This window comes from Trachurus japonicus, chromosome 22 (genome assembly GCF_045865225.1).
Source record: "Trachurus japonicus isolate A0001 chromosome 22, Traja_1.0".
NCBI classification, from domain to species: domain Eukaryota; kingdom Metazoa; phylum Chordata; class Actinopteri; order Carangiformes; family Carangidae; genus Trachurus; species Trachurus japonicus.
The window spans coordinates 29,757,021-29,784,237 of record NC_140928.1 but is presented as its reverse complement, the minus strand read 5'-3'; the positions used below and the strand labels follow the sequence as shown (position 1 = coordinate 29,784,237).

General features: G+C 41.5%; 1 protein-coding gene across 1 annotated transcript in view; it reads right to left on the bottom strand.

Annotated features, from left to right (window-relative positions):
- kif6 (kinesin family member 6) overlaps positions 1-27,217 on the bottom strand; it is a 68,769-nt gene that overhangs the window by 11,762 nt on the left and 29,790 nt on the right. The window contains exons 13-15 of the mRNA XM_085767313.1: positions 25,135-25,317; positions 4,251-4,353; positions 3,622-3,677 (exon numbers count right to left, since the gene is read on the bottom strand). Of these exons, the coding sequence (XP_085623439.1) occupies positions 3,622-3,677; positions 4,251-4,353; positions 25,135-25,317 (342 nt within the window). The remainder of the gene's footprint in view (positions 1-3,621; positions 3,678-4,250; positions 4,354-25,134; positions 25,318-27,217) is intronic.

Here is a 27,217-nt window from a genome sequence, read left to right as displayed (position 1 = left end):
GAAATCCTATTCTCAGGGAGTGATGAAATCGGAGCCTTGACGCCAAACTCAAATGTATAATGAAGCTGCAATAAACATTTTTAATCGTGAGTTGTCTGACTGAAATAATGTAATGTTACAACAAGACCGAGTTGTTTTCAAGGCAAATGCGTAGCCAGAACTACATTCCAAACACGGCTGCTCAGCAGAGTGATTTCAAAAGCCCAAGTAGTTCTGAGTATTTGCTTCATGTGTCGCAATGTTACATAATTATTAGGGCTGGGACGATATGCTTTTCTCCCGATTCGATTCTTCTACGATTTTTTGGATGCCGATTCGATTTAAATTGCGATTCTACGATATTGCCGATTCTCTCGATTTTTAGTCGCATTTTTAACAGTTATCTGCACACAAACACTGTAGGAGCCTATAAATTAACATACTCCATTATAAAATGAACTTAAACCCTTTTCAAAGCCTGTACTCTCTGTATGTAAAAGAGGCTAACAAATACACATTGCACAATATTTAAAAAAATTCAAAAAAAAAATTTCAAAAATTCAAAAAAAATTTTTTTTTCAAAAAAAAAAAAAATCGATTTTTGAAAAAAAAAATCGATTTAAAAATCGTCAAAAAAGATATCGCGATATCTATGTGAATCGATTTTTTCTCCCACCCCTAATAATTATACGTTAATATTTCATAGCGTGGTGAATGTGCAGGTCACAACTTCTCCACCAGAGTGTTTTGGAGTTGTTGGAGTGTGTATTTAGTTTATGAGGGAAACGTGGAAATACCATGAGCCTCCGTTGCGTTAGCTGAGCAGCTCATGTTAAAGGTAATGAACCTACTGCTATGACTATGGGCATTATGGCAATAGTCGAATTTGCCAAAATGTTGAAATATCCTTTTAACACTGACTAAATGATGACTGCAGAGCTAAACAACACCGGTTCAGCCCGTTGACGGACCAAAACCTGATTGTCGATAAGCAGCATCTCTAAACCAACTCAGTGAAGAAAAGTTCCATTCCTGATACATTTGCATACGTGTCAAGTAAAAGCGGTGTGCAGTGTGCTTACTGCAATACCTCATTACACTTTGGTGCTCCTATATCCCTCCCAGGACAAGACTGTGAGCTCAACAGCACATCCTCTTCCAAACCATGCAGGGTTTCCCCCCACATCATCAGGAGACATGCTGTCGTCTTAAGGACTGGTTTCAAACTACAAGCCTCAATAAATATTTGGTAATTTTTGTGGCATGGAGGTTAAATGTGATACGCCGCACAAATACCACAGCGCGCTCAAGATCCAAGCATCATACGCACTCTCCAGCTTCTCAATAAGCGAGTGGGTAACGATTGAAGTGTACATGAAGAATGAGTGCATCGTTAAGTGTCAAAACTAATGTGAAAATCCTGGACAGAAATATCAACATCCACAAAAATCATTTGGCCAATAAACTGCATCTACAAGAGTTGCAGGGAAGGAAACATATAAAAGGCTCTTAATACTGAACTAAGAATTGGACTCAGTGTTGTGTGCTTTTATTGGACAGATGTGTTCAGTGTTGTCTGGGGCCATAACTTAAACCAAGGACATTAGATAAACTACTCTGTTGAGCAGCTGATAGCATGATGCAAGTAAATCATTGCAGCAGTCATGTTAAATCTGGTGGCTGTTGGTTGAAAGGACCACATCCAAAGCAGAAATCAACTTACATTCCTGCTATCTTCCTTCTCAAGAGCTTTGGAGCAATATTCTTGGCGACCACATACATTTTAGCATCCAGTATAGTTTCCTTGCAATGTGTCTCAAAATCATTGGGTCTTGGGGTCACTTCAGCAAAGGTGAGCAGATGAAAGTGGTCCCAAAGCAGATACCAGATGCTCCATGTAGGACGGTACCGCATAAATCCCTTCACATCTGGCAGAGGAATCAAGAGATGCTGCTGGTTTCCAGCTGCTGCCCTACACCTCTCATGCTCTAGTCTAGAAGATGTGCATCGCTGATCCCTCTGAATAAATATATATGCTTGCACTTTTTGGACCTAAGGGCTCAGAACATATGCTCCTCCAGTGGGATTGGATTCCAAAGCCATATGCTGTGGCCAAGAACAATTCTGTAAACCAGGGAAATGTTTATACACTGATGTCTCCACGGGCTACCGCCTCTCCCTGTCTCTCCTACTACTGACCCTCATGCTGGGTACATCCATCAGAAAAAGCAGAGCAACACGTTTGTCTATATTATGCTAACTGTTTCCATGTTCTGCATTTACCATGAGACAAAGGTAGTGTAAAATTTCCGAGCAGGGCGTCCAAGATGGCAAGGAAATATACTGAACTAAATATTATGGTTCTACTTTCCAGCCAGAGGAGGCAACCAGCTTCCACTAAAAACACTGTCTCTCATCTAGGAAGAATGCAGCTCCGTGCACCTAACAATGTAATAATATTTGACAGCATCAAGATTTCTTTTGGAAATCTTTCCAAATTTGCAAAGGCTGAGGAATTAGGTTAATAAATCTCATCAAAACCCATGTTAAATTAGTAAACATCTAGTTCTTTACACAGTGGTGATGTCTGCAAAACACATCTAAGAGTTCATATTGTCTGTGTTGTCATAAGTGAATTTTGTGTGATATATGACACGTCTGAGGACTAAGTCATGAAAAAATAAAATAAAATAAAGTCCCAGGGTGATAAATGTATGCTGGCATGTATGAGGGTGACAGGCAAGCGCTGCTAAACCACCAAGCGTGATCTGAGGCGGCTGTGATGCCAGGCGCTGGTGTGAGGTAAACCTATCCATTTCAGCGGCATGTGTAATGAGCCACAAACACACATCGTCCAGGGAAATTCATAAATGTAGCTTGCAACAATAAATGCAAACCAGATCAAACCCTAATAAAATATTTTTCACTTTGAGTTTGCTGGAAAATTCAACCAAAGTGCAGTGAACTCGTTTAAACTTACTGGTACTGGTGACATGGCCTGTGTTCTTCCATGGAAGACGCTCAATATGACACATTGTTGTAAAGCAGCTTCAAATTTAACTACTACGATGAGAAATTCTGGATTTTTTTTTATTTCTCAATAATAAACTAAGAAATAAAGATGCTGATGAACCAACCACTGTGTCACAGTGTTAATCTACTAGTGTATACATACAGTATATGCACAAACCACACCAGAGAATCTCCGGACCAAAGCCGTAAACTTGCCAGGCCTCATTTTGGCGTAGTAAGTCTACCTGTCAAGGACATTACCCAGAAGAACACAGGGGTGTGCTTAAAGAGTTGCCATAAAACAGCCTGAGACAGTCTAGTAAAAAGTACAGGTTGGAAGCCTAGGTGGGTGGAAATCACAACGCCTCTCACTCCTGGAAAAGTTCAGGAATGTGCTGAACGACATTTCTACGCTCCAGGGAGACGGAACTCCAACAGTGATCTGTTCATTAACGTTTTCCAGGCAGGTACTGTACGTAGGCTGGCGTCTTTAGGGACCCAGGGAATGTTAGCAGAAATTAGCAACGTTCAGCGAAGGGCTTATGCTGCAGGTAGTATTTGCCATTAGGATGATGATGATGATGATGATGACAGTGACATGTAGAGCTGAAAGTTTAAAAGACAACTTACTTATTCTGTTCTTTGATTCATTCTGCTGCTCCCAAAGTTGTTTGGCTTCACCTGACCTGTTCATAAGATTGAATATGGGGTGGGGGTGGGGGTAAATGAATAAAATAAAAATAAAAAACATACTGAATATTGGAAATGAACAATATCTCAGCTGGCATATTGCTTAAAATTTAAATCACTGTTAACAAGTTTCAGGCTGTCATGAGGTTATTTAAGGTTTTCCAATTCCAAACAAAATGAATACATTTAAAAATAGCGTAGCAGCCAAGAGACAGCTCAATGAAATATACTCAGAGAGTTAAAAAAAAATGCTCACAGAATGGGAGAGTGTTGCTTGAATTTTAATTTCTTGCCTCATTCAAGCTGAATGTGGCAAGAAATGACAGCACAATATTACCCAGGTAGTATTCATAGTGAAAGCCAAATTAGGAAGTTGTTCTGCTGGGTGTAAAGTATATATGTGTATGTCTTTGTGTGATCTATACAGGTTCTTCAAAACACAGCAATGTCCCTTTGTGAAATAGAAGGTAAGCATTGACAAATACAACATTGTGCAAAAAATGCTTGTATCGTATTGTCATGAATTCTAGACAATATGAGGAAGTGAATTGATTCCAACTGTCACTGACCTCTCTTTAAGCAGGTTCTTGTTGTCTTCAATGTTCAGATAGTCCTCATGGTCCCTTATGAAGATCTCAAAGGCCTCCTGCTTTCCCATAGACAGCTGTGGGCCTAAGAGAAAAAAAAATCCAGTCATAAGGCACACGCTCTAATAGTTCCAATAATCACAAACTGGTATTAATATCACTAGGTCCATGCTGATGACATTTGTTAAAATCCATTCTACCATATAAAACTACAGTCATAACAAAACACTAAATAAATTCATTTAAACTATGGGAAAATGTATCAGATACAGGTTCCCACATCCACAGGTACTCAAGCCCAATCTGGCAGCCAGATGCCAGTCAGAGTCCCACTGATTCAGTTGACCTCCCACCTATAACTAATTACAACAGCCAACCACTATTAGCCTGCCATTCAAGGTTTAGAGACAAAATAAACACAAACATAAACAGCAGTTCTGAACAAGTCAGCATTGCATTGTGGAAGCCCCCTACCTGACTGCTGCAACCCGCCACATGTAAGGAAACAACATCATTTTGGATATAACTTCCTGCTGACTGTGGAATTCTGTTTTTATTAGCTGGTAATATAATTTAATGAGGATCTTTATAAAAGCACTTCACATCTGGTTCAAAGACATAAACCAAAAACACAAATGGTCTCATGATTTTGTTTCTTCACTGATTCAATCGAAAATGACAACATTAATCAATGACTGAATATTTACATGATGTAACGAGGGCACAGGAATTGGCGCACACACAGCGAATGAGTGGAATGTGGTTGTTATTAATGTTGCTGATTATCAACGATTAGTGGGATGGCTTTGCGAGCAATAACACTAAATATTCTTCTCAACTAGTAAAGTATGTCTGTTAATATAGTTTGGTGAGAAAAAACATAGATTTTGAATGGAAAACCTCAAACATACGAAAAGACAGGCACTTCAGAGACAACATAATCATACACAGGGTAGACAAAACAACATGGACATCTAAAGCAGCACTGTACAGTAGTTTAGCGCTTTCACTCATTCAGCTTTTCACTCCAATGGACAAAGGATGACAACAGCAGCAGAAACTCCACATTGTCATTCTTTAGGTTCCTTATCAAGTCAGTTCTGCGAAGGGCCATTCCAAATATTTCAATTTACATTTCTTGTGTGAATTCATGATGGATTTTTGAGATATGCTTTGGATTATTGTCTGACAGCAAACATCTCTAATGGTGATTTAAGCCAGTGTGCTCGGTTTGACCTTTGTTTGTCCACAGCAGTTGTTTCCAAAGGGATTTTCCCTGATCCCTTATCTTGCCCATAATGTGCAGGTCTCTCTGAAAGTTCTCTTAATCTTCCATTTGTCATAATCCCACAGGTCCCCTTCACTGTCATTTGCTAATGGAATGACTTAATTTCAATGTTCAGTGTCAAGCTGGAGATGATTTGATACCTTAGGCCCCACCAATATTCAATTCATTTTCAGGTCATTCATGTCAGTTGCTTGGAGGAGCCGTTTACATGTTATTGTAAGATTTGAAGAATTAGAAGATTCATCAAACTGTGGAATTGTCATCAGTGGACAGTTTCTAAAAAAGGTTATAAATCCCAAAGAGCCAAATCAAGCTGAAGCAGTTAATGAAGTTGTGAAGGTATTATAAACAAGCCCATTGCATATGTCAAGATTATAGATTAATTTCTTAGACTTTTTTTGAGACCATGACATAAAAGGTAAGTGCATTAACATTTAAGAAAGGCCTAATTTTAGGTTTTCTTGCAGGAAGGTGTTGTATCATTTTTAACAAAATGAATACGACATTGCATTCATACAAGTCTACAGTACAGACTGACCTAGAGGGAGAAGAGTTGAGGTCAAAATACTGGGAAATACAGTAAGACTGGAGTGCATGACATTAAAGAAGATGAACTGACATCAACACACATCTATCGATCAATCAGAGCTCTCTCTCAGCTTGACAGTGTCAGTTATAGATATGATAGTTGTGTATTCTCAACAAACATTATTCCGTATGAAGAATCCACAGGATTGCACATTAGCTTATTTTAGAATAGAACAAGTTTTCCTGTGCTATGGAAAACCCAAGAAATCACAAACATTTCCAATGAATTCCCCCCTTGTTAAAATGAGACATTAGTGACAAAGCTGTTCTAACCAAAGACATACACAACAAGACAGTAACTCATGTGAGATTAATTGTAGGACAGTTAGGAATTTTGTTTCTTTATTTTTGGAAAGTCCTGATTGAAACCAGCAGGCATCACACAGGCATGTTGCAAGAGCCAACCTCAACAAATCAGCTTGAGGGTTTCTCCATTTGACTCTTGTAAAGAGAAGCATTCCAGAAATATTTAAGAGTGATATGACATCATATTATGTTGTACTGAAATAATTTGTGGGATAGTGAGATCACATGGACCCTAGGCCAACTTTCCCAATTCTTCTTTTCCGTGCTGACAAACCGCAGAGGTTTTACAGGGGAGGTATGTGTTGTGAATATTGCTGCTGTTTCAACAAATTTTAGAAATGAAATACCAGGAAAGTGATGTATGACTGTCGGGCAACGGTGAGGCCAGCCTTAGAAACACAGATACACCACTGGTCAGGCACTCTAGTGCTGGATTTCACCATTGGCTCATACTCTTACAGAATTGATTGGCACCAAATGTTCCTGTTAGCTCATCACAGGGTGTTTACAGACAGTGCTGCTGGATTTACTGACATTGCTCCTCCTGAATCTGAGGTTCAACGATCGGTTGGAGCCTCGTCTGCAGCCAGGGTCCAAAACTAACACTCGCCACTCGCCAATTACGGGTAGATTTTGTCTCTGGCTGGTAAATTTTTAAGACCACTCGCCACTCTGGCGAGTTTTTTTTTACAGACGAAAATTTCATTTTTTTCAGACTGCAGCACCCCGGCATAACCTCTCCTGGGGAGGCTGAGCGGTGCGACCCCTCGATATTTGGAGCACACGCTCCGGCCCCTTGATATGAATCACCAACCCAGTTTGCCACCCCACAGGTTCTGTTCCTGACCTCCACATGACATCAAAGAGCCATCAGCTCTACAACATCCAGAGCCTACAGCATCTCAGGGCCTGATGCCTTGCCACCAAGGAGCTTATTCACCACCTCAGTGGCCTCTGCCAGGATTCTGGATGAAGCTCCCCCCTCCACAGATGACATCCTGCAAGTACTTCTCCCACTCCCCAATGAGGCCACCAGTCTGCTACCCCAACTAGAGCTGCAGCCTTCCTGCAGACCCTTGGTTCAACCAAACCTGAAACGCCTCCACCTTCAGCTTAACAGCTTTCATCACCACTGGTTTCCACCAGTGGGTTCTCTCCAATTTGCGCCAAATGCCACTTCTCGATGACGCTCTGCAGACTCAAACCCCTCCACCCTGGTAAGGGGGCAACTCTTGGAGGGGGTGTTCAAAAATGCAGAATTCAAATGAAGTCAGTCAAGGTCGGACATGTATGTTTATGAGGTTACTCCACTGTTGGTTGAGACAAAAACTGCCTCGTGACAAATTTAGCAACTCTCTTAAAGGGGAACTATGCAAGTCCACTCGCTTCTCCGCTGTTTGGTTACGCTCCTCTCGTCCATGTGCATTTGTTTACAACGAAGCCGGCGAAAAATCAATAAATGGAGCGGTGGATAACTCTACATAACATATACAATGTTACAGAGTGTGTGTTTGTGTAGTCTTAACCGTCACAAACAAAAGATTAGGCTACAGGTTACGGAGCGCGTTTGTGTTGCGGTGTGCAGAGACGAGAGCTGGGACACCGGGGCGGCAGCCAGGTACTACACTGATGTTGTAAGTGTGAGAGACCCATTGCTGTTAGAGGGGACTCCATGATTTTCTTTTAATTTTCTGTGAATGTATAGCCTATTATTTTTATAAACATGGTTAAACTGATGCTGAGTTAAGAGCAGTTGGGAAATAGAATGTTCACCAACAGGTAGAGCGTGTAATTGTCATGGTTATGAGTGTTCTTTTTGTGGTTGCTATGGTAGTTCCTGTCTGAGTGAAGAGCGGAAAAAGGGAAAGAAACATTGTAACGCCGTAGTTTGTGAGACGGAAGCATCAAGCATGTAAGCACCAAGCTTTGTCAGCTGAGCCGGGACGGACTTATGGAGGTCTGTAAATATCTCAAATGTTTTGAAACGGATGAAACAGCTGCTAACAAGAGCAGACTAAGACTAATTCTGACCGTGCAATCAGAGCTGGACAACATTGAAGACAACATGGACGTTGACGACGCGGTGAACACCGTAAAATTACTGTTAACGTTCATGGAGAGCGGAAGCGGCGACGTGGCGAAGCGGCAGTCTGACCGGGCGGCAGAGAGGGGAGAGAAGTGTGTGGAGCTGCAGCAGGCCCGCACCGCTGTTGATGAAGACATCAGAGGCGTCGGTGAACAGTTAATGAGTTCCGACGTGAGTCACGTGACCACCGTCAACACCGTCCAACCACAGTCTCCTGCGAAGGTGCCAGAGGTGACCATCCGGAGGGAGTTCCGTATCTGTGGCCAGATCGGCGAGGGAGGACAGCGGGAGAAGCTGTCTTTCATCAACCTCATGCACCAGATGGAGAGCGGGCTTCGCAAGGGTCACAGTGAGTCAGACGTCATCGAGGCTGTGATTAGAGCCATCAGTCCAGGCTTGAAGCTCCGTGACATGCTGGAAATTAAGATTGATCTGACCCTGCCTCAGCTTAAAATTATATTAAAGGGGCATTACAAAGAAGATGACACATCAGATCTATACCAAAAGCTGGTCAATATCTCCCAGGGGCCAAGAGAGTCAGCACAAGACTTTTTGTTCAGTGCCATTGAACTTAAAGACAGACTCCTATATGCAGCCAAGGGAGGAGAGACTGAGGAACACTACAACGCAACCCTGGTCAAAAAGAAGTTCCTGAGGTCAGTGGAGACTGGACTGCTGAATGACAATATAAAGTTTCAGATCAAGCCACTTCTGGATAATCTGAATGTGACTGATGAGACCTTAATTGAAAAAGTGACTGAGGCAGCAAACCTTGAATCTGAGAGACTCAACAAGTTGTCGAGAGCTGGTACCAAGCCACCAAGAGTGAATGAGCTGCAGACCACCGGTGATGCTGTTAACAGTTCACGGAGCTCCTTCACCTGCCCTAAACCACCCGAGAGGAGCACAAAAGGCCCTTCCAAGAAGAAGTTAAAACCAGTCCAGCTCCCACCTCAGCCTGAGATGCATAAGCTGGTAAACGAGCTTAAAACAGAAGTAGCGGAGATGAAATGGATGATGCTCGCTTCTATGGGCACTGGGAGACCACCGCCCTCAAAGCAGACAGCAGAGGACATCCGAGGAAGAGGTTGCAGAGCCTGCCAGGACAACGGCGAGGGAGCCAGCTGCTGCCATTGCTTCAAGTGTGGTCAGCCAGGCCACACCTCCAGGGGATGCAGAGCTCCGCAGGTGCAGGGAAACTTCGGAGGGTTACTGCCAAGGGACCAGCAGTGACCCAGCATCAACCATCAGAGTCCCGCCGCTGCCACCACTGCCTTCAGGAAGAGGATGCCGAAAGAATGTTCCAGTCCTGCACAGGTGAAGAGTCTGATGATGATTTTCCAGCAGTGACATTCACTTGGCATGCGGTTGAACCCCAGAGTTCACCTGCACTCAACCCCACTGCTGCAGAGTTTCACCCAGAAGCTGGAAAGGCTGATGCAGAACGGGGTGAGGTGTTTCCAGGTGTTGGGAAGGGACATGAGCACAGAGCACACACAACTGAGGCTGAGAACATTGCAGAGGATGTGGTTGTTGCAGACGCAGTGGCCTCAGAAGATGAAACCCCGGAGGTCCAGCATAGGGAGCCTTATCCAAGAAGACAGCGGAGGCAGCCTCAGACTTTGACTTATGAGAGACTTGGTCAGCCAAGTTCTAGATCAGTCTCTACAAGAGAAATATCTGTTGGAGGTTACTAGCGGCCGTAGATCAGTAAAGAGAAACAGATATAGTTAAGAGACCAGATGTGGAAAAAAAAAGAAAATGTATTCATTGTGTTTGTTTTGTATTTGGAGAATGGCTAAATGCTTTAAAATGTTAAAGGTCCAGTAAGAGAGTTATAGCCTACCTAAGAGCTTTCTGTGAATGTGATGTTAGAGAACACAGATACTGTTGGCCAAGTTTGTGTTCATTGTGTCTTGAGTTTTAGGACTGCTAAAAGACTAAGAGATCCATTCAAAGCTGTGCTAGGAATTCATGGCATTGTAATGTACATTAAAAATGTAAGTGTTTGGGTAGTAAGACTGATAACATTAGGAGCAGACATGACTGCAGTGCACGGTAGTCTGAGTGTCTCATGAACCAATGGTTATAGCCTAAATGTTAAACTGTTAACATGCCCATTCCATTTCATTACTTTCCATGTATTCATGTGTTGGTGAAAAGGTGTAACAAAATGTCGGGACGCCATCTTTTTAAAGTGGGGGTGAGGGTGAGAGACCCATTGCTGCTAGAGGGGACTCCATGATTTTCTTTTAATTTTCTGTGAATGTATAGCCTATTATTTTTATAAACATGGTTAAACTGATGCTGAGTTAAGAGCAGTTGGGAAATAGAATGTTCACCAACAGGTAGCGCGTGTAATTGTCATGGTTACGAGTGTTCTTTTTGTGGTTGCTATGGTAGTTCCTGTCTGAGTGAAGAGCGGAAAAAGGGAAAGAAACATTGTAACGCCGTAGTTTGTGAGACGGAAACGAAAAAGAAACATTATAGCGCAGCAGTTGTAAGAAGAGAATAAAAGGACCAGACGTGAGACCGAATCCGTGAGTCTGCCTGTTTGTGACTGCTGCAACATAAGGTTGGTTTTCAGCCATGAGAAGCCAGGTGAAGGCAGAGAGCCTCCGTTCTCACTCCTAACAAGTCACAAGTCATGTAGTTAACTATCACAATTACTCCAGAGCTTTTTAATTAAGGTAAAAATGTAGCATAGCCACGGGAACTAAGCAGGATTTCTCCCTGCTTAGTTCCTCTTTAAGAAGAAAGATGTGAATCAAAGTAAAGGGACGAAACCATCTGGCACTAGGCAGAGTGCAAGTGTAAGAATGAACAGAACACGCCAAGTAGTACATTACATCACCTGGCATTAGTTTGTGACTTTTTGAGCAGGTTTCAGCTAGCTTCATTAAAAGTAGCTGTTTACAGGTTCTCCAACAGTTCTTCACTACATCCTTCACTACAATTTTGCAAGTGGCATACACAGTCCCTAGTTTGACCCAAATGGTAACTGTTTGCAGAGGAAGCTATAAATAATTTGCTTCATAGAAAAATAATCTTATTTCTGGGTACATTGCATTCCCATGGTGGCATCCTGCAGAGGACAGTAGTATTCAACTTACTGGATCCCTGTTGTCAGGCCTCTGGTAAGTTAATAGAAATGTGTGGAGGGCCTGGTAGAATCATCAGCGTCTCATTACATGCTAGCAGGATTTACATTAAGATCCAACTCCCTGTAAGTCTCAAGTCTCCTTTCAGGATGCAGCCACCAGCCTGAATTACAACAGGAACACTCTGTCCATTCACCAGCCACCCTTTTTACACTATATCATAAACTTACTGTAGGGAGCACAGAGAGAAGACACGGGACATCTGTACTAGTACACAAACAAGACATTCTGCAGTACAAGGAATTGAAAATCATGTACTGTGTGCAGACTGCTTAAACAAGACAGCAGCCTCACTCAAAAAAATAAAAATAAAAATCTGATGCCGATGTTTTATTTGGTGTCCGCTGAACTAAAAGCCTGGTATCGAAGGATGTGCTATGGAAAGAGCAGTCGATTATATGCCATTCAGTGAGCATGAATGGTTTCCATGGAAAGGTCATCATCATTACGTTTACAGTTAATCTTCAGGGAGAGCAATTACCCTCCTGTAACCATAGAGGCTGTTGGCTGCAGCGGCAGAGCCCTCAGCTGAAACCTGAATTAAAACATACATAAACATTCAGTGACCCACTGAGCATGAGGAAAAGATAAGTGTAGTGCATTTGTCTTGAATTAGCAACAATGATCTAATGCACATATAGCTATTTGGAGAGTCAGCACTCCAGATGTGAAACATATGACACATTATTCAGTCGTGTGTAGAAACTGTGTCACTTTTGCGTCCCTAATAATTTTCACGTTTGGTGTATCTAAGAGGAATTCAGTAAGTAAGATTGGGCCTCATTCACGAACCGTTCTTAAGAACAAATTTGTTCTTAAGTCCTACTTACGAAGTTTTTACGAAGATTGTGGCATTCATGAATGTTTTCTTATCCAGAATTTGTTCTTAACTAAGAACAAAATCTACGAACAGTCAGGAGTATACTTACGCACTTTTAGGTGCTGAGACTTCTGCAAAAATAACCGATTAAAGCATTTTCTTTTGTTCTGTAGTTGTATGATATTATATGATTTGAATAAGAATTATTTTCTTATCTTGTATGTTGTTTTTAATAATCATATATATTATTAATAATAATTGACAAATCATTGCAGTCTCTTAAAAAACATTATAGACACTAAATTCATGTCAGTTGTTTTTTTTCTCTTTTTTTTTTTTGGGGGGGGTACAGCTGTTTTTTTTCATATGTGATAATATGATGATATTTATGATGGCACACGTGAGAGTGTGGTCTCTCTGATAACAACCGAAGAGCTGCATCCACTGCTGACGCTACTAAATATAAATATAAAAATATAAACTAAATATAAGCCTTTCTTTTGTTTCTTTGTTTCATTCCTGCCGCAGTAGCGCCACTTCACTACTTAAGTTCTTTTTACGTTTGGAGTCTGGTGCTCCCTCCCAGATTTTCATTTGAGCATTTCAACTTTCTTTCTCACTTCACCTTCTCTGCTCAGTGCCTGTGGGTGCTGTGTGCACACGGCCCTGCAGTCTCATGCCCTTTTACGGGCATTGATGGGGCGGTTACCTATGCTAATCCTATGTTAATTAGACTCACCTGGCACACGCCCTCAACTTACAAGGAGATGGCATTCATCAAGTAGGAACACAGCTGCGAACAATTCTGAGGCTTACGAACGCGTTGATGAATCTGACGTAGGGTTTTCTTAAGGAACTTCTTAAGAACAACTTAAGAAAGAATCTAAGAAGGTTCTTAAGAAGATATTGGTGAATGAGGCCCATTGTTACGGCCTCTTCTAAAACATTTGATGGTGCAGAATGATCTGACTTACTTGAACCTTTTAACTTTTTGAACCTTTTAACTTTACTACTCATTGTTTCACACTGTGAAAGTGAGAGACACTACAGTAAAGTGTGAGAAGTGTCCTTTCTGATTTTCTCTAAACTGGAACTGCTGCAGTGCAGAGCTTCTCTAGACACCACGCAGCCTTCCCTTCTTGTTAACAGCTGATAGAGTTGGAAGTGTGTGAATGTTCTCACAATGCTGGTTGCAAACAGAGCAGAACGAGACTAAGATTTATCCTCAAGTATAGAGAAGAGTGGATGGACATTCCAGAGTGGACATGTAACTGCTAGCCAGGGACTGCCGAATCTGGGAACCTTTCTGAAGGAGTAGAAAGTTTTCCACAACAAATTGGACAATAATACACAGCATTACCATTGTTGGCAAAAGTACTAATTGTAGTTATTGTATAGTCTGGGTTGAGCCTGATGTCATCTGTTAACACCATCTCTGTTCATGACTCGGAGCAATGTTGAAACTAGCAAAGCTGATTATCTTGCATTTTTCTCAGGAACTTACAGCATGACCCAGGAACAAAATCCCATCCAGGAACAATTACCAAGTGTTTGTCACTGTCATATTTGGGGAATGTTGTGCAGCGCCCTCATCTTTAAACTTGGTCCCAACACAAACAACTTCACTACAATGCTGCAGTGTTTGCCTTACACTTTTCTGTATGTGGGAAAAGAAGAGACAAAGCTGAGCAACTGAAACAGCCACAGAAAAGTGAGCACTCAAGTGATGCACTTACTTTATGGGTCAGTGAGTCACACTGGGTTAAATACTGTAGTGTGTACTGACACCCTGTCAAGCATGACACTGAAGAGGGGTGCATTTACTTCTGACCATTAGCTACTGGAAAACAAACAAAGAGTACAAGTCTGTTTCCCCACTAAAGACTTAAACAGAATCAGAATGTAACTTCTACATTGCATTTGCTTTGATTACAACACACAAAAAAATAATAGTTATATACTGTAGGTTATAATTAGTAGTTTATAATATTGGTCTGAGGTTACTTCCTGTCGTTTCCCTCCAGTTTTTCCCAAACACCTGTAGTGATTAGTCTTGTCCCATCTCTTCCCTGTGTGATCTCCAGCCTTTATTTCCTAGTGTTTGCTCGCCTGGATTTTGCTTGTATTCTTGAACTTTGGTTTTCTCCCTGATTGGATTTGGTTGCCTTCTGTGCCTGCCTACCTGTTTATGACTTTGGACTGGACAACTAAAGGCTTTATCTTCACTCATTTTTTTAGTTTCTACTGGGTCTTTTTTCCTGAGTGTAAGCTTTGTGCAAGAACATTACAGCTTGATACATTTTTGATATTAATTCCAAAAATCGATTACTGATCAGTTTACTCCTATCTAACCAAATAAATTGTGAATAATATGGAGGTGTGAAAAATATTTTAGAAGTTTTAATATTTGACCCCATTTTGACAACATCCATCCATCATCACCACTTATCTGTACAGGGCCGTTGGGGTGGGGTGGGGGTGGGGTGGGGGGGGGGCTGGAGCCATGTTAATGACATTTCAATGTTGCTGATATCAGGACAGTTTCTTCTAAGGTTTTGAGGGCAGAGGTGGCTGAATGTGGACTGGATCCTGCAGTGATACTGTACTTATGCACTGTTTACATTTCCCCTTTAATGCAGATTCTCATTAACACTAAAACTAATGGCCAAGTGACCATTCTTGAAACTTGCTGGGAAGCCTGAGATGAAAAGATGAAATCTACTTGAATCAAATTCTGTAGTTCTTCACTGTTACTGTTTATACTGTTAAAGTGTGATAATGAATGCTGCCAAAAAGTGAGGATGAGCATTGTAGACTTGTAGATGATCCTGATCTTGACATATGGATGATAACGGCTAATGGGCCTCTTTCCTGTACTTTTTAAACAATAATAACCTGCCACTCAATATGGGAGGGAACAGCATGGAAAATGTCAGGATCACTGACTCGTTGGGTGTTTCTGCCAAAAGAAACTTTGTGCATCTGTGCATTTATTCAGAGACACAAGTATTCTGGTCAGAACCAGGAAGATTCTCCACAGACTGGTGTTTGTGTGTCTGGTGACCTCTCATTTGATTATGGAACAGCTGGATTATTTACATGTAATACTTCAATGTTTGTGCTTGGTATGCTTCTTAATCCGTGTGACGTGCGTTCAAGGAAAGTGGACCAACTCAAACACTGTCGGTCTCGCAGCCCTTTTCCACAAAGTAAACTCTCTTTTAAGATCATACATTATACTATAGTGTTGATGTAATATCCAGTGAATAATTATCTGTATGAAAACACACTGAGGCAGCCTTATCAGATGTTTATCACCACTGTCTGAGCTTCTGGTGCTCATGGTTGTAAAGCAGCAGACGCCTCACTGCAACAAGCCAACCATGTGCAAGTGGAATCCAGGGAGGGCATTACATCCCATGACAACAGACAAAAAACTGTAATAAAAAAGATAAATTGTGGAGCCAGGTAAAAGTACAAGTGGGATAAAGTGGATGACTCTTCATCTGGGTCATCATATTAGATCACATACCAGTCTGATAGACTAATACATGTGGTGCATCATTTATCAGTGATTCTATAAACCACAGCTTTATAGCCATCCATCACAGTGAAACTCATTGTCCCCTGGATGAATGACTGATTCTCTTACTAATTCTGACTGGACCAGGTTCAAACATGTGTTTGTTTTTGAAGAGACGCTTCTCTATGAGACCCTGTTTGCAATTACCCCTTCTCTGGCCTTATTACCACACCGGGCACCATTACACAAAAATGTCAAAGAGGATGAGGGATCTGTGGTTAGCACAGACAGGGGCAGAGCGCAGCCTTAGTTTGATGAGTTGCTGGCTCATCTAGCTCTGCCTGATGGCTATGACCAGGCTCGTTATAAAGGCTCAGGTTTATCATCACACTTAAGGCTCCACTTAACCAAAATTAAACAGGAAAAGCCAAATAAATGCTGCCACTGGCTAAGGAGCATATCTCAACGCTTGATTGGCTTGACTTTCACCAACCACCACATTCCTGTGACATTTAAACCAAAGTTCACTTCTCCAGCAGTTACAAGCAGAATGACCATCCGGGACAAGTTTGAGTCTCAAGTCTCTGCTATTGTGTCTCCTATCTCTGGCTCTTGGTTAACCTACAAGGCTATGACCTAACCATATGCAATGACACTCAGTTCAAGACCACATGTAACACTGATCTGCCTGAAACGATGAAAAACAGACATCTGTTTAATTCAATTACGTTCGCAATTTTCATCTTTCCATGTGTATATAAGACACATAAATATATCCTCCAGCATGTTTACCTATATGAGATATACATTTTCATATTAGAGTAAAAGAATCCAAACAAATGAGGTATTTAACATTTTAGTTTGACATGGAGATGCTACTTCTACATGGAACTCACATCTCTAATGTAGTGATTCCACATTTGTTATTCTCGTCACGTCTGACCAGTGTCTTTTGTGTTTACATTGCAACATTCTTGGCCTCCACTCCCTGATTCATGTTCCAGAGAGTATTATAGGTTTAAAACTCATCAGCAACAAATTACAGGTTTAATATACTGCACTGTCTAATGTTGCTGAGCTCACTTGTTTGAGTGACCTCCAAAGGAAACTCCTGAATACATGCAATCTCACTGATGACATTGTTTAGAAATAAGCCAGTCTGGGGGCTCTGGGATGTCGGACTGTCACGCAGGAAAATCCAGAAATAAAGGATTTGTCATACCCGACAGGCAGCCTCAACAGGCATGCTGAAAATCAGCAGCTCTGGCCACAATGAGCTGCCCACATTCCAATCAGGAGAGATCACTCACTGTACTCTTAGCACCTCATCTATCACAAATTCATTGCTTCTTCCAGCACAGACTGACTGACTGTCACAGTTAATAGAGTCAACATCTGTGAAATTTTTATTGTATTTATACAGGACTGTTTAAGTCCCCATGCAATGTGTCTGACCAATTCTCCCTCTTTAGTAGCAATGTACACACTTACTGCTCTGGTGGGGTTCACACCTGGAACCCTTAACCACTTTGCTGCTTGGTATAGTGTAGTCACAAAAAAGTTTGTTCACCCAAATTGCAGCAACAATGGACAAAAGATTAAATCAAACACAGTATGTGACAATTCAGATTGTTGGCAATAGTTTTGAGATATTTGTATCAAAGAATTCTGACAGTATCCCAGGAGGGAAAGGGTGGATACAATGTCTGGTACATCATAGTGGCAGGAACCCATCTTGTGTTGCTTGGGATTTTTTTTTTTTTTGAACTTTATTTTTATTAAAGAGAAACACAAACATTCCTTGACAACATCACAAATTATGTATGACAGTGCTAAAGACAAGAAAAAAAAACAAAACAAAAAAAACCTTTTGGGCCCAGAGAGCTTAATAATACACATGAATGAAAAATAATAAATACATACGGTACATAAATAAATAAATAAGTGGACAGTTAAGACATTCCAGCATACTGTGGGGTTCCCCTCAGTTAGAGAGGTATCTTGCTATAGGTAGCCACCTCCTCACAAAAACATCAGACCTTAATTGTAATTTAGCAGTTAAAGCCTCCATTCCATACACCTCCCTCAGCTTCTGTTTCCACTGTGCCACTGTAGGTGGCTGTGGATTCATCCATTTTATTGTCACCATTTTCCTAGCAGTCATCAAGAGTATATGTAACAAGTGCTTTTGGTCTCTAGTGTACATGCCTTCAGGAGTTAGATCGAAAAGAAACTGACTTGGGATAAATGGTATATTAATTCCCATAACTTTATCTATCTCGTTCTTTACCCCCTTCCAAAAAGGAAGCATCACTGGGCAATCCCAAAATATGTGTGAGTGGTCGCCAACCACTCCACATCCTCTCCAACAGTATATTGCAGCTGGGTTATCTACAAATTTAGAAACCACGGAAGGCACCTTAAAGAACCTTGTCTTCGTCTTCCAATCAAACTCCTTCCACATGTTACTATTGATACCTTTATGACATCCAATGCACATTGTTTCCCACTCCCCATCCTCAATTATAATATTTAACTCCAGCTCCCATTTGTTTTTAATATAAAAAGTATTGTCTGGTATATCTAGTAACAAATTTCTGTATATATGGGAAACATGTTTTTTATTGGGTAGTTGATGTTTAATTATATTAATAAAGTAAGTTTCTATATTCGTTGGAGCATTTTTAATTATATTCCAGTCTGTATGGTTTGTGATGTAATTCCTTATCTGAAAATACCGGAACATATCACTTTGGGGTAGAAGGAATTTGTCTTGGAGATATGAGAATGGCTGTACACCAGTGTCACATAACAACTGGTCAATAACCCTCAGATTTCTACCTGCCCACCTCTTAAAAGTGATATCTGTTGTTGAGGGGGGGAAATCCGGATTTCCAGTAATCTGCATAGCCCTTGAGAGGGCAACTGTTCCTCTAATTGTCTTTTGGACTGTCGACCATACTTTTAAGGTGTGTTTCACCCATACATTTTTAATTTTTAATTTCTTCTGGGACTGCTTGTTTAGAAACACTAAAGTAGATAAAGGTATTGCTGGTAACGAATTCTGCTCTATGTTCACCCATCCCGATTCTATGTCATTGTTAATCCAAGCTACCACTGCTGTCAGTTGTGCTGCCCAAAAATAATATTTTAAATTGGGGAGGCTGAGTCCACCCTTATCCTTCCCAAGAGTGAGCGTTTTAAGTCTCACTCTTGGTCTCTTATTTTGCCATATAAATTTACTTATAAGCTTGTCCAGCATATTGAAGGCTGATGTTGGGATCCCGACTGGGAGAGACTGAAACAAAAACAAAATTCTAGGAAGTAGATTCATCTTAACAGCCTCTACTCTACCCAAAAGGGATAATGGTAGCACATCCCATCTTGCCAATTCATTTTTAAATATCCCAAATATTTTTTTATAGTTCGCCTGGTATAGTTGTGTTACCTGGGGAGTGAGTGTGATCCCTAAATATCTGAAACCCTGTTTAGATCTGCGAAAGGACACTATATCATCAAGTTGGCTAGGCCATGTCCCAGACACCATCATCGCTTCTGATTTACTAGGATTAACTTTATAACCGGATACTAGACCATATTCATTAAGACTTTGTAGAAGAACAGGAACTGAGTGGACAGGATTTTCAATAAATAATAATATGTCGTCCGCGTATAAAGATATTTTATGTTGATTTCCACTCTCATCCCTTATTCCTTGTATAAGCGGGTTACTTCTAATCAATTCTGCGAGCGGCTCAATGCTAAGAGCGAACAGGGCTGGCGAGAGCGCATCCCCCTGCCTTGTCCCCCGTCCCAGATCAAAGAAATCGGAACATTGGCCATTAACTCTGACTCTTGACTGCGGATTCATATAAAACACTCTAATCCAACTCAAAAAGGTTTCGTTAAAGCCCATATGAGCCATTGTTTGCTCCAAAAATGTCCAGTCCAGTCTATCAAATGCTTTCTCAGCATCTAAGCTGAGAAGCATTGATGGAGTCTTTCTACCAGAAGCAATAGATTGTAGATTTAAAGCTCGTCTGACATTATTAGTGCCCTGCCGTCCGGTTATGAACCCTGTTTGATCAGAGTTTACTAATTTACGGATGTGTTTTTGTATTCTATTTGCCAAGATAGAAGTCAGGATTTTTAAATCCTGGCAAAGCAGACTTATCGGCCGATAGCCTGTACATTGAGTGGGGTCCTTTCCATCTTTGTGTATAACTGTGATAATTGCCTCTGACCAGGTTTTTGGGGGGTCCCTTTCATTCAGTGCATAATTATATACTCGACATAAAATTGGGGCTAGTTCGTTAACAAAAACTTTATAATATTCCCCAGAGTATCCATCGACACCCGGGGATTTACTGTTCTTTAATTTAATAATACTATCTATTATTTCCTGTACTGTTATGGGAGAAGATAGCGTCTCAGCTTCATCCTGTGACAATCTATTCAACTGGATCGAGTCCAGGAGTTTTGTTATTTTCTCCCCCTTCCCTATTAATTCTTGACCTTCATATAATTTTTTATAGTATGCAGCAAACGCCTCTGCTACTTCTTTCGGTTGGGAGGTAATTCTGTTTGTGTCGGGGTGTTTAATTTTAGGTACCACACGGTTCGATTGAGCTTTCCGTAACTGAAAAGCCAATAATCTACTTGCTTTATTCCCCATTTCATAATATTTTCTTTTCACAAATCTGAGCATTCCCTCTGCTTTATATGTGAGTAAATCATCTAATTTTTGTCTCTCTTGTTTTAGTGATTCTAATGTATTCCTTTTTCTCGATATTTTGTGTTCTTTTTCTAACCTAATAATTTCAGTCTCCAGTTCAAGTCTCCTGGCTTCTCTTTGTTTTTTTATTCTTGATGTAATTTGAATGATATGTCCCCTCACAACAGCTTTGGCACCATCCCATAAAATAGATGGAGTAACATCTCCGCTATCATTTATATCAATATATTCTTTTATCTTGTCACGTAATTCCTGTTGGATTAGGGGGTCATTTAATATTGAGACATTAAGTCTCCAGTATCTGAATTGTTTTTCTTGACCTAAATTAATTTTCATCTTAATGGGACCATGATCTGACAAAGTTATGGGTTCTATCTTGCACTCTGTCACTCTATGCACATCAGCCTTTGAAACAAGAAACATGTCTAATCTGGAGTAACTTCCATGAACTTGGGACCTATATGTATAGTCTCTGTCTCTGGGATGATGATATCGCCAAACATCAATCAGGCCCAATCCCTCCATCATTCCCAGAACAGTAGCTGCTTTTCTAGTTCGAGGTCCCTTCTCAGCAGGTAGTCGGTCCATACTTAAATTTAGTACACAATTATAATCCCCCCCAACCACTATGATTCCCTCCCCTTCATCTGCCAGTTTGGAGGCTATTTTCTTAAAAAAAAAAGGACAATCCTCATTTGGTGCATACAGATTCAAAAATGTAAATCTATTTTCCCCAATCGTACCTATCACCATAATATATCTGCCTTCCTTGTCTTTCAATACTTTTTCGCAGTTAAAAAAAACATTCCTTCTAAATAGGATAGCAACCCCCCTTCTCCTCCCTCCCCCGTAAGATGCACTGTATATTTGTTCCACCCAGTCCCTCTTTAATTTCAGGTGTTCTGCCTCAGAGAGATGTGTCTCTTGTAACATTGCGGCTGAACATTGTAAAGCTTTGAGTTGGTTAAGTATTTTCTTTCTTTTAATTGGATTTCCCAGACCCTTTATGTTGTAGCTAACTACAGTCAAACCATCCATATTACACTTCTTTTACTCATTACTGTCATGATGCTTTGTAGTCAACTTATAAATGTCAAGTGCACCATCACCTGTTATAAAAGTCCTATCAGTTGTCAAGGAAGAAACACAAAAAAGAACAGAAACTATGTACAATTTCCAATAAGGAACATCAGAAATCGAACACAACAACCTGGCTTCCAAGTCCTCAACTGGCCTGTCTCCAGTAGTGGCCAGTCCCCGTGTAGAACTGGGCAGAGGGTGGCGGGAACCCTCCGGGATAATGTCACATTGTGCGGCAGTCCCACTCCGTTGGGTTAGCTGCTGCGGCCCTACAGTGGCTGAGTGTAAATCACTCATAATGAGTCAATTGCAGCTGATGCCACAAACCAAAACGACCAGATAATATACTGTTGTTACATTCTGGACTCAGCAAAGTGTAAATAAATATTAATAAGAGAAATATAAATATAAACTTGAAACAGGGTTTCAAAGAAAAAAAAAAAAGATGTATATAAAATATATAGCCCAACAACACCACTGTAATTGGAGGGTAATAAGACTATTTAACTTTAGCCCATCTAAAAGTGAATTATTCACAGCTGCTCATAGCTGTCTAAATAAAATGGAAAAACCTTACTTTTTGCACAATATTCCCAGTCACTTCAAGGGAAGAAAAACCTGCATTCTTCTTCTGTAAGCATGTTGACATTCCGCCCTCCTCGGTTGGCGGCCCGTGTCTCCCACCTGTGTCTGGCCAGCTCTCGCTCTACTTTATCCCGCTCGTCAACTCGGACCTGGATGTTGAAATCCTTAAGCACCGGCGCTGCGTCCATTACCGTCTGGAAAGTTTTCTCCTCCGATCCCACCATCATCCTCAGTCGGGCTGGGTACATGCACTTCGCTTTAACGTTTTTCTCCTTCAGCTGTTTCACAACGTATCTGACCTGAGCGCGTTTCCTCTGCAGCTCCGGCGAGTAGTCATTATCAAAGTAGATCTGCTTCTCACCCATCTTCACTGTGCGCTGTCTCCAGGCTTGCTGCAGGATCTGTTCCTTCACTGTGTAGTCCGCGAATTTAATCACGATGGAGCGAGGCGGGTCATTTTCTTTTGGTTTTGGCATAAGTGCTCTATGCAGAGCCGGTTCAGACCTCCATGGGGCCCTGGGCAAAATTCTGCTAAGGGGCCCTCCTAACTGAACCCCAAAAATTTTCAACAGTCGCACCTGACACCCAGTGTTTCCACGCATCCCCCCTTTAAACATATTGCAGTGTTGGTCTAACTAAGAATAAATTCAGAACAAATCAAATCAAACTAAATGTAACAATGCATGTAAACATGTTAATGTTTGAAAAAACTCACCATTAAAGCAGAAGTAAGCGATATATTTGTGTTAATATAAGTCTTAAATAGTTGTATCTTCCGACAGCAATCACTTCTATAGAGTGTTTGGTCTGAAACACGGGTCTGTCAGTCACTCTGCTCTGCTCTGAGCCCAGGAGAAAACATTTATCGTATCCTACAGTTTTTATCCAATGAGGAGAGAGAACGGCATGCAGGGCTGTGTGTGCAGCCAAGGAACGCTGTGAATGTGGCGACGTAGCGACGAGGACTGTTATGGTGCGTTCAAGGCAACTCGTAACTCGTGTTTTTCCGACCTGTGAAGTGGTACCAGTTTGATCTGGTACGAGTTCACGGGTCAGAAGTTACGAGTGGCCGTTATAGTGACTTTCACAGGTAAAACAGGTCGGAGAAACACGAGTGGGTTGCCTGGAACGCTACAAAGTCGTAAGTTGTGACTTGAAGCTGTAATTTACGATTTCAAAAGCCTGCCTGGAACGCAGCATTAGCCAAAACGACCGGACCACTTACTTCTGCTTTAAATAAATCTCTAGATAAAGCTACTATTAATTCAGCTCCATCAAATTGGCTGCACTTGTTTTACTTTCACTTCAAATGTAGGTAATTGTGTAATTATTATTTATTATATAGAATTATTATTATTTTTAGCACCATTGTCATAATATTTCACAAGTTTTGTTTGATTCTGCATCTATATTTGCATGTAGGCTATCCAAGCAAACAAAATTCAATCTTAGTCAATATTTATTCATTGCTTTCCATTTTGTATAAGTGTAGACGTAACTACACTACAACTAAAATTATAGAAGCCAGCAAGACGCACACAGAGACCGGGGTTCACCCAGGGCCCACTGCCCTGTTGATGCAGGTCAAACACGGACTAGTCCCTCCCTCCCTCCCTCCCTCCCACCCGGAGAGCAGAGTTACCTGACTGCTGTTCCTGCAGGTCATTGTCAGCTGTTTCTTCCCCCTAATTCCCCGAGGGATAACTCCGCTTCATCGTGGCGTGCCAAGCGCTGTCTTGCTAGGCTGTACTGGGAATCCGGTAGGCTACACGTCACGTCGTCAGTTTTTTTTTTTTTTTTTTAACGGGGCCTCTGCTATTTTGCGGGGCCCTACGCAACGTGCGTAGTGTGCGTATTGGGTGAACCGGTACTGGCTCTATGCGCCCGGTCAATCCTGATGTCGGCTTCGGTTAGTGGCAGATTAGTCAGCACCGTCGGCAGTAGTTTTTTAATGAAGGAGACCATGTCTCTCCTCTCGCTTCCTTCGGGAACCTGATACAGCCTTAGGTTTTGCCGTCTGTGTCTGTTCTGAAGATCCTCACACCGTTCAAATAATTCCGCCTCACGCTGCAGTAGGAAGGCGATGGCTTTTCCGTGGGTTGCGTTGGTCTCCTCCGTCGTTAATATACGCTCCTCTGCGTCAACGACCCTCTTTTCCAAGTTTGTTAGTTGTGCACTCAAACCTCCAACTGATGTTTCAAGCCTTGTGAATGATTCCTTGGTTTGGCCTTTAAATTCCTTTACGTCCATACTCATCTGCATAATGTCCCCTCGTATTTCTCGGTTTGACTGGGCGATAGCTTGAAGCATCTCCTCCAAGCTATTCACGGCAGTATCATTGCTAGCGCTAGCTTCGTCGGGATTAGCAGGCTTGTTAGCATCAGTCGGTTCCGACGATTTTTCATCTCCTTCTTTGTTTCTAAAGTGATATCTGGCGAGTCTGTCACTAGCGCTCGTCTTTGTGGTGTCGTTAGGCATGTTTTTGCTGAGTTTTGTTCATATATCGATTTGGTAAGTTGGTTAATCAGCAGAGCTCAAACTTTTGCGTCCTACATGAACATGGCGCCGCCGGAAGTCTCCGTGTTGCTTGGGATTTTAAAATGTCTTTACATGTAAATCTTTAAAAGTATAAATATCTGTACAATATTTTATTTTTTTAAGACGAGCACAAAAAAAAAAGAATAAAACCTCTACCTCTTTTCATGTACTGGATAGCTCTTCCCCCAGGATTGGCTGAGATGGCATCTGTGTTACCTTCCCTTAGCAGCGGCATTGATGGCAGCTTCGATGCATTCTGGGAGACGGGGATATTAGCCAGCTGAGCAGCAGCATCCTGGGCCCTTCTCTTCTCCTTCTTTAGCATCTTAACTAGGATACCTGTACACACTGAGTTAAGGACTCTACTTGTTTTCTTTGGCAAGAGTTCAGTAAACGGTCTCTCTCACTTAATGACATCAGGATATGAAAGCTTTGATGTCATAATCTGATGTTAAAATGAATAAGCATTAATGTAACCAATATATTTTTCATGATACAGTACATGGATTAGCTAATCCAAGCAATCAAAGCATCTGACAGGATCAACACTGTTTTGAGTCAGTGTGCAGCACAAAGTAGCAGTAAGTCTCATTGTGGGCTTTTAATAATGGCAGATTTCTGACATGTGCTCAGCGTCTGACCTTACAGGCTGAGGGAAATGTCATGGTCTGGGTTGAATCAGTGGAGGTGGGAGGAGCCAGAGAGGCTGTAAAGATGAGGCCAAAATTCCACAATGTGTCTTCTCCCAGTGTGGTGGTGGTGTGTGTACTAGAGTCTGAATGTAGATGTGTGTGTACTGTATGTCACTGCGTTTCCATCAGCTGTTTAGATGCGCATCGAGATGTATCGCATTGGAAAATGATGATGGAAACGCCGTGATTCGCATTAAAATCCTCTGATTCGCACAAAATGAAATACGCTCGCTATGGCCGGGTTTTGGTTGATTCGAATGGGATGGAAACAGCTGTATGCGAATCAAGTGTGACGTAGCGCACTTTCACCCCGTCTACTCCCGTGTTTGCAGTTCACTCACAAGACAACATCAGGGTTTCCGCTGTCACACAACAATTAATTAATTGTGGCGCATCGCCACGGCAAAATAAAAGCCCCCACACACCTTCATATGTGATGACTGCACAGTTCTTCATAGTTCCTCCTCAGTAAAAACCAAACTTATCAACCAGCGAATCCAGCGTTTATCATTAATAAAGTCTGGGGCGGCGCAACTCTCTCTCTCTCTCTCTCTCTCTCTCTCTCTCCCACACACACACACACACACACGGGTCACGTTATTACGGTAATAAACCTATGCGCTAAATCGCACTAATGTGTTCAAATCAGACCGTCCGTCCGTCCGGCCGGGAGGGGGGGGGATGCAAAGTCCGTAGATGGAAACACACATGATTCGAATTTCTTTTAATGCGCATTTCCCAGTAATTCGAATCACTTTGGATGGAAACATGGCTACTGGTAACTGAGTGGTTACACGAGAAGAGGCCAATACTGCTGCCTAGCTCCTGTTGGTTCTTTTATTGCCATGACACGTTTCACTTCTCTGTGCATCGGGACAATTTACTATAATGGTCTCCTCTGCTGTACATACTGTACTGTACTTGGCTCTTCTGTGTTTGATCAAACTGCGAACAGCTGGCACTCTTTCGTTCAGCGCTTTCAGATTTGATTATCAAATTGACACCTGGTTGCTATACTTTGGCAAACCACTTGTAGATTTGTGGAGTGACTTTCACTGTCGAGGGACCACACTGCTGTTTCCACCAGTAGTGAGAGAGACGAGGACAGTGCTCACAGAGGGGAAATTGTAATGGTATGAGCTAGAATTGCACGGAAAAATTGTATAAAGAAAAACACGACCAACACATTTTACAAAAAGCTGCCAAGACTGCTTTTAAGATGTCAACAAAAGTAAGAAATCAAAGCTTGCCTAGCTAGCTAAACGTATTCCTATAATAAGTACACTTGTGGGGGAAAAAAAAGAAGTCTAACCATCACTTTTGATCCTCATGTACGTTACCTACATGAATAAAAGATCACAGTCTCATACAATATTCATTAATCTCCTGCCTCCTGTTTTTCCACTATAAACTCAAGTGTGTTTGATGGCCTAATCACAACCCATAATTTACAGTCAACACATTAGTCTGCTCTTCAAGCACGAGTCTATCATGAGATTTGCAGACATGTAGTTGTGGCCAAAGTGAAACTGTGGTGGTCAGCAAAT